Below are 16,587 nucleotides of genomic sequence, written 5' to 3'. Positions count from 1 at the left end.
TCTAGAGCATTTTTGAATTTTGCTTTGATTTCATTCTCTCCATTCTCTCCTTCTGGAAATTCTATAAAGATATCTAGAATATTGGACCTTTTCAAGTTATGTAATTTTTCTCTCTTTTTTTGCAAAGGAGCTTTTTTTTTTTGGTGAAGAGAGCTGAGCTAACATCCGTTGCCAATCTTCCTCTTTTTTTTCTTCTCCCCAAAGCCCCAGTACATAGTTGTGTATCCTAGTTGTAAGTCATTCTAGTTCCTCTATTTAGGATGCCACCTCAGCATAGCTTGATGAGCGGTGTGTAGGTCGTCACCCAGGATCCAAACCTGTGAACCCTGGGCCACTGAAGCAGAGCACTCGAGCTTAATCACTTGGCCATGGGGCCAGCCCCTGTAATGTGTCTCTTAACCACCTTTCTATTTATATTTTCCGTCTCCTTATCTCTCTCTGTCTTATCCTCTGTAATTTCTTCCAATACGTATTCCAGATTGCTAATTCTTTTTCAGCTGGGTGTCATCTGGTATTTGACTCATCCATTGAGTTTTTAACTTTAATCCTTATGTTTCTTATTCCCATAAATTTTAATTGGTTCCTTTACAAATCTGCTCAGTCCTCTTTTGACAGCAGCTTTTCTCAAGAATCCATTTTTCTTTCTATGTCTTTATCACCTTTATGTTCTTATAATCACTATCTGAAAATTTTGTTAATGGAACTACTGTTTTTCTGTGGTTGACACTTGTTGGATTTTTTTCCCCCGTGTGTTTTGTAATTTTTATTGAGAGCTCATTTTGTTGGGGCTTAATCTATAGGAATCCTATCAGGCCTGGTTTGAGGATGCGTCTCTTTAGAGAGATGGTAGTTATTTCTGCCAGATGCCCCAGAGTTACTGCCAAGTTGGAAGCTCTTTGCATGCTAGTGTTTCAAATCCAATTACAAAGGTAATAAATTCAAAATAGATTCCACCAATGATTGAAACTCAAATTCCAATCCACATGATAGTTGATCTGGTTATGAATTCTTCAGGAAATTTTTTTCATCCCAGGCTAGGTACCTCAGTTTTTCTTTTGCCAATAGGTAGTTTTTTGTTTGTTTGCTTTTTTTTTTTAATCTCTCCCTTTTATAATCCTAGATTTCTCTCTCTCTCTTTCTCTTGCTTTTTCTCTCTTTGACTCAGTTATGACTCCCAGCTTTGTACAAGCCTGGCAACATTTTCTGTCCCTGCATGGCCAGTAAAATCTGAATCTATTTGTTAAGAAAGGCAGCAGCCAGGGGCTGGCCCTGCGGCTGAGTGGTTAAGTTTGTGCACTCTGCTTTGGCGGTCCAGGGTTTCGCTGGTTCAGATCATGGGTGCGGACATGGCACCGCTCATCAGGCCACACTGAGGCAGCATCCCACATGCCACAACCAGAAGGACCTACAACTAAAAATATACAATTATGTGCCAGGGAACTTTGGGGAGAAGAAGGAAAAAAAAAGAAGATTGGCAACAGTTGTTAGCTTAGGTGCCAATCTTTAAAAAAAAAAGAGCAGCAGCCATCCCCACTGTTCCTCTATCCTGGGCAACTGTGGCATGAACAGCTCATCATGAGTCTCGGTTTACAAAGATTGAGGTCCCGGATGTTTTCCTTACTTTCTTGAAAACTCGGTTATATTTAAAAAAAAAAAAAAGTTTGTTTTTGAAAGTAGAAAAGTGGTTGCCAGGGGCCGTGGAGTACGGAAACTAGGTTGAGGTTGGAAAAAGGGTGCAAATTTTCGGCTATAATATAAATAAGGGCTGAGGAGCTAATGTAAATTATGGTGACTACAGTTGATGACACTGTGTTGTATGTTGAAATTTGCTAAGAGTAGAACTTAAATGTTGTGACACACACACACACATAAAAGCTAAATATGAATGGATAGGTGTGTTAATTAACTGGATGGGGGAATCCCTTTACAATGTATGTGTGTATCAAATCACCGTGATGTACACTTTAAATATCTTACAATTTTATGTCAATTATACATCAATAAAGCTGAAATTTTAAAAAAATTTCAAAAGATATATTTTTAAAAATGTTTGTTTTAGCATTTACTGATATTTTGTATCAAGAGGACTTCCAGATTTTCTAGTCTACCAGAAATAGAAATAGAAGCCAAGATTGGTTCATTGATCTTTCCCAGGAACCCTATAACTTAAAAAAAAATCCAATTCAGTTCAGCAAACAATTATTGAGTGCCTTTTATGTACCAGTTACCATTTAGGGAAATCATTCATTTTCTAGCAGAATGCCACTTTCATTCAGAAAATAAAATAAACTCGCCTTTCTTCTTCACCATCCTTCTGCAACCATCAGTTTAAAAGATCCCATTTTATCAAAGGCATCATCAGATAAGTTCTAGTACTTGAGGTAAAATTCCTATCTTCCGATAAAATTCCAGCACTTAAACCCCTGCTCCTACAATGCGTGGATTACATCATCATTATGAACACACAAAAAAAGGTAAGTGGAAGAGTTACATCAAAATTCACCTATTTTTCAAAATCATGTATTTCTTTTCTTTGTGTTTAGATTTTCTCGCACCTCAGTTTAAGAGATACGGTAGTATGCGGTCAAGTTAGTCGCTCCTGGTTGCTGATGACACAAATAAGGTCATTGTGGAATGCTGTAAGTAGACACTACCTGAAGCCATATCTTTATTCTGGTTCCTAAAGGAAAACAGACTGCTATAAAGCCAAATGTGGTAGGGATGACCTTCCTCTCTCCTCCTCCCGTGAGGCTATAAAAGTTAGGTGCATTTGTTTCTCTTTCATCCAGGCACAAGCCTGAAGGACAAGATAAAAAGACAATAATGTTATTTGAAGAGATGAGTATTTTCTAATTTAAATGGTAGAAATAAATTGGATATAATTCTTGGATTGAAACAAAGCTACATTATATCTGAGTTAGGCTTAACGTTACCCGACTCAAGATGCTGCAGGAATAAACTGAGAAAATGCAAAAGTGCGTACAGTAGAGCCTGGCATGTAGGCAGCACTCAATAAATATTAGCTGCTATTATTAGTTCAAAAACACAACAAAGCAGCACAAAATATGGAGTAAAGGAAAATACAACTGGGCATGAAACAGGGCTAAAATATTCAACATATAAACAAAGCTTGTTTGATGGTCTTTGTGTGTTTGCATGCACGTAGACACACATACTCTCAGGCATTTTCTGCTATGGACTTCTAGGCTGGCACCTCTGTACCACTGAGCTCCTATACTATTCAACTATTGTCATTGAACTATTTTTGTGCTATTCTCGTAACCTAAAACATGCCTGTGTTTTTCATTGCAAAGAGACACCGGGGAGAGGTCTCAGCCAACAGCAAAAGATAAGCATGTATTATCCCCAATGACTTCTTTTTTCTGTTTCTTGGATGTTACTTTAATCTTAACTGTGATCATTTATATCATTAACCAATGTTGCAGTGGCAACATTTTCTCTATCGCCTAAAATCCAATCAATAGCTGACTTCGCCACCTCTTAATTGCTAATGATTGGAGGCCCAATGATACCACGTGCTCGGACTGACCTATGAATAGATGGCAGGGGCCATTCTGTAGAAACTCTAAAACTCAGACAGAGAAACTAAGAGGAGTTGACCAGGGACCAGGGGATCTAGCTCCATAAGTCAACTGAACATCTTACATCCTGTCAGAGCACCATTCTGTTCTTGGCTGTACTGTGCTCTCACTTGGTGCAGCAATGGCAAGAAGAAAATGTGCTCCTGTCCTAGCTAACTCAGACTGGGGATATTACTTTTTCCTTTGGAAAACCTGTAAAGGAGAAAAAGATGAATCCAAATGGTCTGATGAGAAAGAATATGCACAATATTAAGATCAGGGCAAATCCTGCAGAAGGCTGGCAGAAAAAGCCAGCATTCTGCCCAGAAACCTCATTAGGTAAAGATGGAGAAAATACAAGCACATGGTGGCGAAGAAGAAAGCCAGGATAGCACGTTAAGTTTCTTTATGTTCAGCAAGTTTCTCTTTCCACAGTTCCATGTTGCTCTTCATCATCTCCAATTGTTTTGGCCTGTATTTGTGAGTGCTCAAATGTGGCACAACCTTAACAAACATTTTTGCACAAAGAATAGCTTTGTTCTCAAGACAATGAGAAATTGGATGTTTATAAACTTAGCCTTTTAGCCGAAAGACCTCGATAGTACTATGATATATGATATCAATATTATTGTATCAACCAGCCCTCGCCTCTCAGAGCTCATATAAACCTCCGTGCTCTTCAACTTTACATACAATCAGCATCTTTCCTTATCTCTAGAACTACCTCCTCCAAATTATGAGTAGTGAAAAGGCCATTATAAACCACACACTCTAAACTGTCTTTCCCATAGTCAAGGACTCAACATATAGTCTGTGCTCATGAAAAAAGCAGCAGGCACACATTAATAATGAACCCGGGGTGGGTTCATTGACACTGAGGTGGCGGGGGGCAGCCTCGAGGCTCACCTGGGATTATGGGGGACGTTCAGGCCACTCCAAGACAATTGACTCTGTTGGGGGGTGGATGTGAGGTCCCTCTCCTCTCAGCTATTGATCAGAACTGGACATTTGGAATCTGTTTGTAATTAAGCCTGGGAATGACCGTGAAAAAAAACCAATCTGTTTGTAATTAAATCTGGGAATGGCCATGAAAACAAACAAAAATGAGCAATGCGGTGAAGAAATTTTAGTTCTCGGTGCTTTAAAAATATTTACATGCAAAAGGTATTTCTTAATGCCTTCTGTTTATCCTTTGTAGATTGATTTTTCCTCAGTAAAGCACATGGCCACAGATAAATATATAGTGTCTACTCTGCAAAGGTGGCGTCTGAATGTGCTGCGCTTGAATTTTCGAGGATGTGCTCTCCGACAGAAAACTTTGAGATCTGTCAGTAAGTATGTGCATTATGATGGTTTGTCTTGCTTTCCTGTATTTTAATTAAACAAATACAAAGAAACGTATAAATAAAACGGAAACATCAATTACGGTCTTAGGCCATAAGAATGACAGTTAAAGCCATTTAAAAAGCTTATGGTATAGTCAGCTCTTACTGGATTGGATGCCTGGGGGGTTGGTTGTTTTGTTCATTCTTATTGACTACTTTTTTTGGTCTAGCATTTGTCTATCTATGCATCATCAATTTATCTACCCAAAAAATACGGCATAAGAACATATTCTTGGGGGCTGGCCCGGTGGCGCAGCAGTTAAGTTTGCACGTTCCGCTTCTCAGCGGCCCGGGGTTTGCTGGTTCGGATCCCCGGTGTGGACATAGCACCGCTTGGCACACCATGCTGTGGTAGGTGTCCCACGTATAAAGTAGAGGAAGATGGGCACGGATTTTAGCTCAGGGCCAGTCTTCCTCAGCAAAAAGAGGAGGACTGGCAGTAGTTAGCTCAGGGCTAATCTTCCTCAAAAAAAAAAAAAGAAAAAAGAAAAAAAAAGAAGAATATATTCTTATTTTAAAAATTCTGACAATAGACAATAAAGCAAAAATCTGCCTTTATCTCCCTCAAACCCATTCACTTAAAGGCACTCAATGTTATCACTTTTCTGTTTTTCTAAAACACTTTTACATATATGTGATTAAAAATACACAATTTTAATTTTTAACATGAAAGGGATCATATTGTTTTATGTTTTCTTTATGTCCTGGAAATCTTTCCATGTCAGTACATATAGACCTACTAAATTATTTTTAAATGCTTAAAATCATTTTCCATGCTATGGATGTACCATAATTTATTTAGTTTTCTTCCTATTGATGGACATTGAGGTTATTTCCAGTTTTTTCCAAGCTCCTTTGTACTTTGATTGTGACATTTGCCTTTAACTGTCCTAGTCAGTTTGGGCTGCTGTAACAAAGTTCCATAGCCTGGGTGCCTTATAAACAACAGAAACTTATGTCTCACCGTTCTAGAGGCTGGCAGTCCAAGATCAGGGTGCCAGCGTGGCCGGGTTCTGGTGAGAACCGTCTTCCAGGTTGCAGACTGCTGTATTCTCATTGTATCCTCGCAAGGCAGAGATGGGAAGAAAGAGGTCTCTGAGGGCTCTTGTAGGAGGGCACTAATCCTATTCATGAGAGCTCCATCCTAGTTATGTCTTGAAGGCCCCATCTCTAATACCATCACATTGGGCCTTAGGATGTCAACATATGAATTTCGGGGGGACACACACTTGGTCCATTTTATTAACCTATACGTCCTTTGAGGTGCATTTCTTGGTTTTCATATATATTTCTGGAAATGAGAGAAAAAATATATTTCAAAAAGTATACATCCATACTGATTTCAGATAGTGAGAAAGAGTGCCATAAACATATGTAAATATCAACATGGATGAATCTGAAGATGTTAATGGGGGATGATGGGCAGAATGATATATATAATCTAATACCGTTTGTATACAATTTTACAATGTTCAAAATAATACTATATATACTTTACATTTTGAAAATAATACTATATATACTTTACATTTTGAAATAATTTCAATAATATATGTTTAAGGACACACATGCACATGCTGAAATGTAAAAAGCATGCGTGGAAATGAAAAACTCCAAAAGCAAGAGAGTGGTTACCTCTGAGGTGGAGGGAGTTGGATGAAAGAAGGTCTCAAGGAATGAAGAGCTTCATAAGGAGTTTCAACTACATCTGTAATTTTTTTTCCTGAAAAAAGAAAGAAAATAGACAAAATGGATTAATTCTGATCCGTCATTGCTGTGCTGAAGAAAGCAATACTTTTTTGTGTGATGTTATTGCATCTGATCGCATCCTAAACTCTCTTCTTGGTTTTAATAGTTTGTCAGTTGATTCTCTTGCGTTTTCTGGGTAGACTATCGTGTCGTCTCAAAATATTAACAGTTTTGTTTCCATTCGTTCCTATTCTTATATCTGTTATTTCTTTTTTCGGTAGCAGAGATACGCAGCCACCTTGTCTTGTTCTTGACTCTTTTTTCACATTTCTAACGAGAATAGTTTTAATATGATCACGTCTTTTAATTTCCGGGATACGCTCCGTATAGGGAGCTAATGCTGTTCCCACCTTCAGAGCAGCCGTCTTCTGCGTGTTCCTCATCCAGTCCGGGCCGTGTGCCTTTGGGTTTTTAGGAACTATTAAATTTGGATCCGCCGAGATCATTCTTGCTTTGTTTTCCAGGGGTATTATAGATTTTTGAAAACAAATTATTTCTTGGAATTTGAACAGGAGAGGAAAACTGAAATATGTGCTCAGTCTGCCATCTTGAACCCATTTATTACTATTTTAGTTAAGAAAATAATTATAAACTTTAATGTGTTAGCCATCAAAACTCTCCATCTCTCCCTCTTTCTCTCTATATGCGTATGTGTACACAGATATACATATTTACACACATATATATGAAATAAACATAGAAAATATACTATTAGATAAGTCTGTGTTTTCTGAAGAAAGAAAATGGACTCAGAGCCAACCCATGGCTGAGTGGTTAAAGTTCAGCACGCTCCACTTCAGCGGCCCAGGTTTGGTTCCTGGGCGTGAAACCACACCTTTTTCTGTCAGTAGCCACGCTGCGGCAGCAGCTCCCGTGGAAGAACTGGAAGGACTTAACAACTAGAATCTACAACTATGTACTGGGGCTTTGAGGAGGAAAAAAAAAGAGGAAGATTGGCAACAAATATTAGCGCAGAGCTAATCTTTCCCAGCCAAAAAAAAAAAAAAAAAGATGCAACATTCGAGATTTTGGTTTGACCTGAGATTCACATGATAGCAATGGTGGTTGAACGGTGGAATGAGTTTCTGAGGAATAGCAGGGCTTGTATCTCTGGAAGCTTTTATTTATTTATCAATTGAGATAAAATTCACATAACATAAAATTTACAATTTTAACCATTTGAAGAGTACAACTCAGTGGTTTTTAGTATATATGCAATGTTGTATAACCATCGCCACTATCTAATTCTGAAACATTTTCGTCACCCCCCAAAATACACTCATATCAATTCTCCCTTTTATAGCTCTTTCTTACCACATTGCTCAGGATGGAACTTCTAATACAATGTTGAACAGAAGTGGTGAGAGTGGGCGCCCTTATCTTCTGATCTTGGAGGGAGAGTTTCTAGTCTTTCACCATTAGCTAAGATGTTAATTGTAGGCTTTTCATAAATGCCCTTCATTGGGTTGATGAAGTTTCCTTTTATTCCTAGTTTGTTGAATGTTTTTAATCATAAAAGGGTGTTGAATTTTGTCAAATAGTTTTTATGCATCACTTGAGTCTTTTCCTCTGGAATGTTCCATATCAGTCATTTTTTTCCCTAATTTTATTGAGAAGTAATTGACATACATCACCGTACAAGTTTAAGGTGTACAGCGTGTTGGTCAGATTTACATGTATTGTGAAATGGTTACCACAGAAGCTCGTATCCATCTTCTCATATAGATACAGTGAAAAGAAAAGAAAGAAGAAAGGAAAAAAAAGTCTCTCCTGGTGATGAGAACTCTTAGGATTTACTCTCTCAACAACTTTCCTATAAAGTAGTCCCCGTTATCCCTGGGGGATACCTTCCAAGACCCCCAGTGGATGCCTGAAACTGAAGATAGTACCAATCCCTATATATACTACATTTTTTCCCTATACATACATACCTATGGTAAAGTTTATTTATAAATTAGGCACAGAAAGAGATTAAAACAATAGCTAATAATAAAATAGAACAATTATAAAAAATACTGTAATAAAAGTTATGTGAATGTGGTCTCTCTCTCTCAAAATATCTGATTGTTCTATACTCACCCCTCTTCCTGTGAGGATGTGAGATGATACGGTGCCTATGAGATGAGATGCAGGGAGGTGAATGACTCAGTAGCGTTATTTTCAGACTGTGGTTGATCACGGGTAAGTGAAACCTCAAAAGCAAAACCGCAGATAAGGAGGGGCTATTGTGTGTCATCCCGCTGCGTTAGCTATGGTCGTCATGTTGCATGTTATAATTGCATCCATTGTACATCTTCCAACTGGAAGTTTGTACCTTTTGACCACCTTCCTCCAATTCCCCCTCTGCCCACCTGCTGCCTCTGGTCTCATCTCTTTTATTATGAATTTGATTTTTTTTCTTTTGATTCCACATATAAGTGAGAGATCATATAATATCTGTCTTTCTCTATTTAACTTAGCATAATGCCTTCAAGGTCTATCCATGTTGTCACAAATGGCATGATTTCATTTTTTATGGCTGAATAATATTCCGTTGTCTGTATACCACAACATCTTTATCCATTCATCCACTGATGCACACTTAGGTTGTTTCCATGTCTTGGCTGTTGCAAATAATGTTGCTTTAAACATGCAGGTGCAGATATCTTTTTGAATTAGTATTGTTGTTACCTTTAGATATATTCCCAGAGTGGAATTGCTGGATCATGTAGCAGTTCTATTTTTAATTTTTTGAGGATCCTCCATACTATTTTCCACAGTAGCTGCACCAATTTGCAATCCCAACAGTGCACAAAGGTTCCCTTTTCTCCACATCCACACCAGCATTTGCACGTTTGTCTTTTTGATGACAGCCATTCTAACAGGTGTGAGGTGATATCTCATTGTGGTTTTAATTTACCTTTCCCTAATGACTAGTGATGTTGAGCATCTTCTCATGTACCTGTTGGCCTTTCCTATACCTTCTTTGGAGAAATGCCTATTTAGGGTCTTTGCCTATTTTTATTATTATTTTTTTTTATTGAGTTATTGATAGGTTACAATCTTGTGAAATTTCAATTGTACATTAATGTTTGTCAGTCATGTTGTAGGTGCACCATTTCACCCTTTGTGCCCACCCCCTACCCCACCTTTCCCCTGGTATCCACTAAACTGTTCTTGGTCCATAGTTTTAAATTCCTCATATGAGTGGAGTCATACACAGATTTTCTTTCTCTCGCTGGCTTATTTCACTTAACATAATTCTCTCAAGGTCCATCCATGTTATTGCAAATGGAATGATTTTGTTCTGTTTTGCAGCTGAGTAGTATTCCATTGTATATATGTACCACATCTTCTTTATCCATTCGTCTGTTGATGGGCACTTAGGTTGCTTCCATGTCTTGTCTTTGCCTATTTTTAAATTGGGTTATTTGGTTCTTTGCTATTGAGTTGTATGCGTTCTTTGTATGTTTTGGATATTAACCTCTTACCAGATATGTGTTTTGCAAATTTTTTTCCCATTCCATGAATTGTCTTTTCACTTTGTTGATGGTTTCTTTTGCTGTGCAACTGAGTTTTTTCCTTCATTTTATTAATATAGTGTATTACATTGATTGATTTTTGTCTGTTGAACTGCCCTTGCATTCCTGAAATCAATCTCCCTTGTTCTTGGTATATAATCCTTTTAATATGCTGCTATATTCTGTTTGCTTATATTTTGTTGAGGATTTTAGCATTTATATTTAAAAAAAAATATTGGTCTGTAATTTTCCTTTTTTGTAATGTCTGTGTCTGGCACTGTTATCAGGGTAATACTGGCTTCAGAGAACAAGTTAGGAGGTGTTTTATCCTGCTATTTTTTGGAAAAGTTCGAGAAGGGTTGGTGTTAAGTACTCTTTAAATGTTTGGCAGAATTTGCTGGCAAAGTGGTCTGGTCTTAGGCTTCTCTCTGTTGGAGGTTTTTTGATTGGTAGTTTAATATCTGTAGTTGCTGTAGATCTCTTCAGGTTTTCTGTTTCTTCTTGAGTCAGGTTTGGTACTTTGTGTGTTTCTAGGAATCAGCTCCATGTAGGTCATCTAATTTGTTGGGGTAAAATTGTTCATAGTAGTCTCTTATAATCCTTTTTATTCCTGTAAAGCAAACAGTAATGTATGCACCTTCATTTCTGATTTTTAGAAATTTTAGTCTTCCCACTTGTTTTTCATGATCAGTCTAGCTAAAGACATCTCAGTTTTGTTGATCATTTCTAACAACCGACTTTTAAGTTCTTTTTATATGTAGTAAAATGCACGTAACATAAAAAATTACCATTTTAACCATTTGTGAATGTACATTTACACTGTCGTACAACCGTCTTCATCACCATCTCCAGAACTTTTTCATCTTGCAAAACCGAAACTCTGAACAATGAAACACTGGTTCCCTATGTCCCCTCCCTCCAGCCCCTGACACCCACCATTCTATTTTCTATCTCTATGAATTTTACTTTTCTGGGCACCTCAAGGAAGTGGAATCATAGAGTATTAGCCCTTGTGTGACTGGCTCATTTCACTCAGCATGATGTCGAGCTTCACCCATGTTGTAGTCCATGTCAGAATTTCCTTATTGTGGAATTTCCACACTGGGGATGGGAAGCCCCGCTTGATGGTTTGCAGTTTTCCCTACCCACTCAACGACTGGCAAGAGGAGAGCAGTTCAGAAGCAGCTTTGACTTGCGAATCCCCCTGGGGTTCCATGTTTATGTTTCTAGGATCCATAGGATACAATATTGAAATTTTTTTGAGCAGAATTTATGAAGTCATTTGCCAGTTTGCCCGCTACCACATGAGTTATTATTGCTCATTCTGGCATCAACACTGATCTGTTAGTCATATATTACATCTGCCCCTCCGCTCACCAACACCCCACCTCTGCAGAAAGGAGCCTCCAGGTCTCACCGAATTCAGGCAAGTGGCTTCTCGTCACTGACTTGCTTCTATTTGCCAGAGCAGGACACTTGTTAACAGACATTAACTGATCCAGGGCGTAAGCTCCAGGAGAGGGAATGGTTAGTAAATGAAAAATTTGAACTGTTTAATGTTAAATATCTTTCCCAAATAACCAGGCGTCAGGTCAGAGCTGACTCAGGCTTAGGACTCAGGGGGCCTCAGCTTGCAGTAAATCTTATTTGCTTCAGAAAACCAGAGAATCTGAGGACCAGCAGGAAGGTTAAAATAAATAAAAAAGAGTGTTTACCCAATACGTATATGTTCAAATATGTAGCACTCAGGATTGTCATATTTTTGACTACCGTAACATATACTCCTGTTTTAAATCTCTTGAACTTCACCATCTCTTGAAAAGAAGGAAGGTTCAAGGGCAAGTTATTAAACTATCAAGTAAGAAATTGGCAGAAGAGGAAAACCTCATTGCTTGTTGCATCATTGATCAACTATGCTTCCCTGAGAAAGTATAAACTTTGATACAGAGAAGGGGAAAATCTTAAGCTTTCAAAAATGTACTTCAGTTGTGGCCCTGGGAGATATCAGCAACTCCAACTGATTTATGTTTGGATGGTCTGGACCAATTTCTTTTGTAATGTGTTCCAGAGCTTTATTTCCAGTAGATCCCAGGAGATGATACTGAATGTAAAAATCAACCAATAAAATCCCCAACCAGCCTCCAAAAATTAAACCAGAGAGTAACTTGGACCCTTTCTCTGAATCAGATTTAATCTCCTAATTTCTTTCCAGAACCCTCATGTCCTCATTGTGTCCTTCCATCTCCTACTGAGGCCCCACCCAAGCTTTCTCCACCATCAAATCTTGGCTGTTTCAGGCCTTCTGTCTGTCTTATTCGACTCTTAGTGTTCATGAACAAATGAATTTATTACATCTATATGGTAGCACTTCAAATTTGACAGCTGGCTCATATTGAATAATACCTCATATTGAATAATGTGAGGATTCGTGTTGAGAACCAGCATCTCCAAGTCTCTACGCCTCGCCCAAACCACTGGTTGTATGGGCAGAGTGGTCAGAACTTCACAAGACAGAGTCATTTCCTGAACCATCAGCTCCGTCAATACTTCTGGCTTCCCATTCTCTTGGTTTCCTATACATATTAATACAGATTATTTTTTGTTTTTTAAAAATTTTTTTATTGAAGTGAAATTGACATATAACATTATATTACTTTCAACATACTTACAACATAATGATTCAAGTTTGTGTATATTGTGAAATGGTCACCACAAGAAGTCTAGTTAACAACTGACGCCATATATAATTACAAGAATTTGTTTTCTTGTGAGGAGAAATTTTAAGATCTACTCTCTTAGCAACATTCAAATATGCAATATGCTATTATTAACTATAGTCACATTGCTGTACCTTACACCCCCAGGACTTATTTATTTACTTATTTCTTTTCTTTTCTTTCTTTTTTTTTTTTGTTTTGAGGAAGATTAGCCCTGAGCTAACATCTGCTGCCAATCCTCCTCTTTTCGCTGAGGAAGACTGGCCCTGAGCTAACATCTGTGCCCATCTTCCTCTACTTTATATGTGGGATGCCTACCACAGCATGGCTTGCCAAGCGGTGCGATGTCTGCACCCATGATCCAAACCGGCGAACCCCGGGCCACCGAAGTGAAACGTGTGCAGTTAACTACTGTGCCACCGGGCCGGCCCCAGGATTTATTTTAAACTGGAAGTTTGTACCTTTCGACACCCATTTCTCACACCCCCAACCCCTGCCTCTGGCAACCACCAATCTATTCTATGAGCTTGGGTTTTTTTTAGTTTTTTGGGTTTTTTTAAGATTCCACATATAAGTGAGATCATACAGTATTTGTCTTTCTCTGTCTGACTTATTTTACTTAGCATAATGCTGGTGAGGTCCACCCATGTTGTCACAAATGGCAAGACTTCATTCTTTCTTATGGCTGAACACTATTTCATTGCACATATATATATATATATATATATATATATATATATATATACACACAGCATTTTATTTATCCATTCATCTATCGATGGACGCTTATTTCCACATCTTGGCTATTGTAAACAATGCTGCAATCAACATGGGGGTGCATATATTTTTTTGAGTTAGTGTTTTCATTTTCTTCAGACGTGTACCTAGAAGTGGAATTGCTGGATCATATGGTAGTTCTATTTTTAATTTTTGAGGAACCTCCATACTGTTTTCCATGGTGGCTGCTCCAGTTTACATCCCACCAACAGAGCACAAGGGTTCCACACTCTCACTAACGCTTGTTATTGGTTGTCTTTTTGCTAATAGCCATTCTAACAAGTATGAGGTGACATGTCATGGTGGTTTTTGATTTGCATTTCCCTGATGATTAGTGACATTGAACACCTTTTCATGTACCTGTTGGCCACCTGTATGTCTTCTTTAGAAAAATGTCTATTCAGATCCTTTGCCCACTTTTTAATTGAATTGTTTGTTTTTTTGCTATTGAATTGTATGTGCTTTTTATATATTTTGGATATTAACTCCTTATCAGGTATGTGATTTGCAAATAGTTTCTCCCATTCAGCAGGTTACCTTTTCATTTTGTCCACAGACCCTTTGCTGTGCAAAAGCTTTTCAGTTTGATGTCGTCCCACATGTTCATTTTTGCTTTTGTTTTTAGCATCAGATTCAAAAAATCATCCCCAAGACCTATGTCAAGGAGCTTACCACCTATATTTTCTCCCAGAGTTTTGATTTCAGATCCTATGTTCAAGTCTTTAATCCATTTTGAGTTCATTTTTGTGTATGGTGTAAGATAGTGGTTCAGTTTCATTCTTTTGCATAAGGCTATCCAGTCTACTGGACACTATTGAAGAGACTGTCCTTTCCCCATTGTATATCCTTGATTCTTTTCTTGTAAATTAATTGGCCATACACAGTTGTTCCTCATTATCCGTCAGGGATTGCTTTCAGGAACCCCTGTGGATATCAAAATTCATAGATGCTCATTTTTATATAAAATGGTATAGTACAAGGCGTACAGTTAGTCCTCTGTATCCGTGGGTTTTGCACCTGCGGATGCAACCAACCACAGATGTGAAACCTGCAAATACGGAAGGCTGACTATATGCTTGGGTTTATTTCTGGGCTTTCTGTTCTGTTCCATTGATCTATGTTTCTATTTTTATGCCAATCCTATACTGTTTTGACTACTATGACTTTGTAATATAGTTTGAAATCAGGGAGTGTGATGCCTCCAGCTTTGTTCTTCTTTCTCAAGATTGCGTTGGCAGTTTGAGGTCTTTTGTGGTTCCATACGAATTTTAGGATTGTCTGTTCTATTTCTATGAAAAATGCTGTTGAAATTTTGATAGGGATTGCATTGAAACTGTAGATTGCTTTGGGTATTATGGACATTTTGACAATATTAATTATTCCATTCTATGAGCACTGGATATCTTTGCGTTTATTTGTATCTTCAATTTCTTTCATCAATGTCTTCTTGTTTTCAGTGTACAAGTCTTTCACCTCTTTGTTTAAATTTTTTCCTGGGTGTTTTATTGTTTTTGATGCAATTGTAAATGGAATTTTTTCCCTTAATTTCTCTTTCTGATAGTTTGTTATTAGTGTATGGAAATGCAACAGATTTTTGTGTATTAATTTTGTACCCTGCAGCTTGACTGAATTCATTTATTAGTTCTAACAGTTTTTTGTGGGAGTCCTTTGGGTTTGCTGTATATAATATCATGTCATCTCCAAATAGTATGAGTTTGATTTAATGCTTTCCAATTTGGATGCCTTTTATTTCTTTTTCTTGCCTAGTTACTCTGGCTAGGACTTCCAATACTCTGTTGAATAAAAGTGGCGAGAGTGGGCATCCTTGTCTTATTCCTGATCTTAGAGGAAAAGCTTTCAGCTTTCTACCATTGAGTATGATGCTAGCTGTGGGCTTGTTATGTATGGCCATTATTATGTTGAGGCATATTCCCTCTATACTCACTCTGTTGAGAGTTTTTATCATAAATGGATGTTGAATTTTGTCAAATGTTTTTTTCCGCGTCTATTGAGATGAGCATACAATTTTTAGCCTTCATTTTGTTATTGTGGTGTTTCACATTGATTGATTTGTGGATGTTGAACCATCTCTGCATCCCAGGGATGAATCCCACTTAATCATGGTGTAGGATCCTTTTAACTTATTGTTGAATTTGGTTTGCTAATATTTTGTTGAGGACTTTTGCGTCTATGTTCATCGTGGATATTGGCCTGTAATTTTCTTCTCTTGCGGCATCCTTATCTGGTTTTGGTATCAGTGTAATTTTGGCCTTGTAAAAAAAATTTGGAAGTGTTCCCTGCTTTTCTATTTTTTGGAAATGTTTGAGAAGTCTGGTATTAATTTTTCATTGAATGTTTGGTAGACTTCACCAATAAAACTGTCTCGAACTTTTGTTGGGAAGTCTTTGATTACTGATTCAATCTCCTGACTAGTAATCAGTCTGTTCAGAATTTCCATTTCCTCACGATTCGGTCTTGATAGGTTGTATGTTTCTAGGAATTCATCCTTTTCTTCTGGATTATCTAATATGTTGGTGTATAATTGTACATAGTAGTCTCTTATGATCCTTTATATCTCTGTGGTATCAGTTGTAATGTCTTCTCTTTCGTTTCTGGTTTTATTTATTTGGGTTCTCTGTTCTTGGTGAGTCTAGCTAAAGGCTTGTCAATTTTGTTTATCTTTTCAGAAACCCAGGTTTTAGTTTCATTGATCATTTCTATTGTCTTTTTAGTTTCTATTTCATTTATTTCTGCTCTGATCTTTGTTATTTCCTTCCTTCTACTAACTTTGGGCTTAGTTTGTTCTTCTTTTTCTAGTTCCTTGAGGTGTAAATTTAGGTTGTTTATTTGAGATTTTTCTTGTTTCTTGAGGTAAGCA

The 16,587-nt window shown here is 37.6% G+C and overlaps 1 protein-coding gene across 10 annotated transcripts in view; it reads left to right on the top strand.

Annotated features, from left to right (window-relative positions):
* The window catches only part of FBXL13 (F-box and leucine rich repeat protein 13), a 210,131-nt gene that overhangs the window by 79,365 nt on the left and 114,179 nt on the right, over window positions 1-16,587 (top strand). For all 10 annotated transcript variants that reach the window (XR_011438076.1, XR_011438077.1, XR_011438078.1 and 7 more), the window contains 2 exons: window positions 2,544-2,639; window positions 4,780-4,912. Coding sequence is in view for 7 of the 10 variants with exons in the window: in XM_023638836.2 (XP_023494604.2) it covers window positions 2,544-2,639; window positions 4,780-4,912 (229 nt within the window). In the remaining 3 variants the exon portion in view is untranslated. The remainder of the gene's footprint in view (window positions 1-2,543; window positions 2,640-4,779; window positions 4,913-16,587) is intronic.

Source organism: Equus caballus, chromosome 4 (genome assembly GCF_041296265.1).
Source record: "Equus caballus isolate H_3958 breed thoroughbred chromosome 4, TB-T2T, whole genome shotgun sequence".
NCBI classification, from domain to species: domain Eukaryota; kingdom Metazoa; phylum Chordata; class Mammalia; order Perissodactyla; family Equidae; genus Equus; species Equus caballus.
The sequence above is the reverse complement of the archived record's forward strand: the minus strand, read 5'-3'. Positions and strand labels throughout refer to the sequence as shown.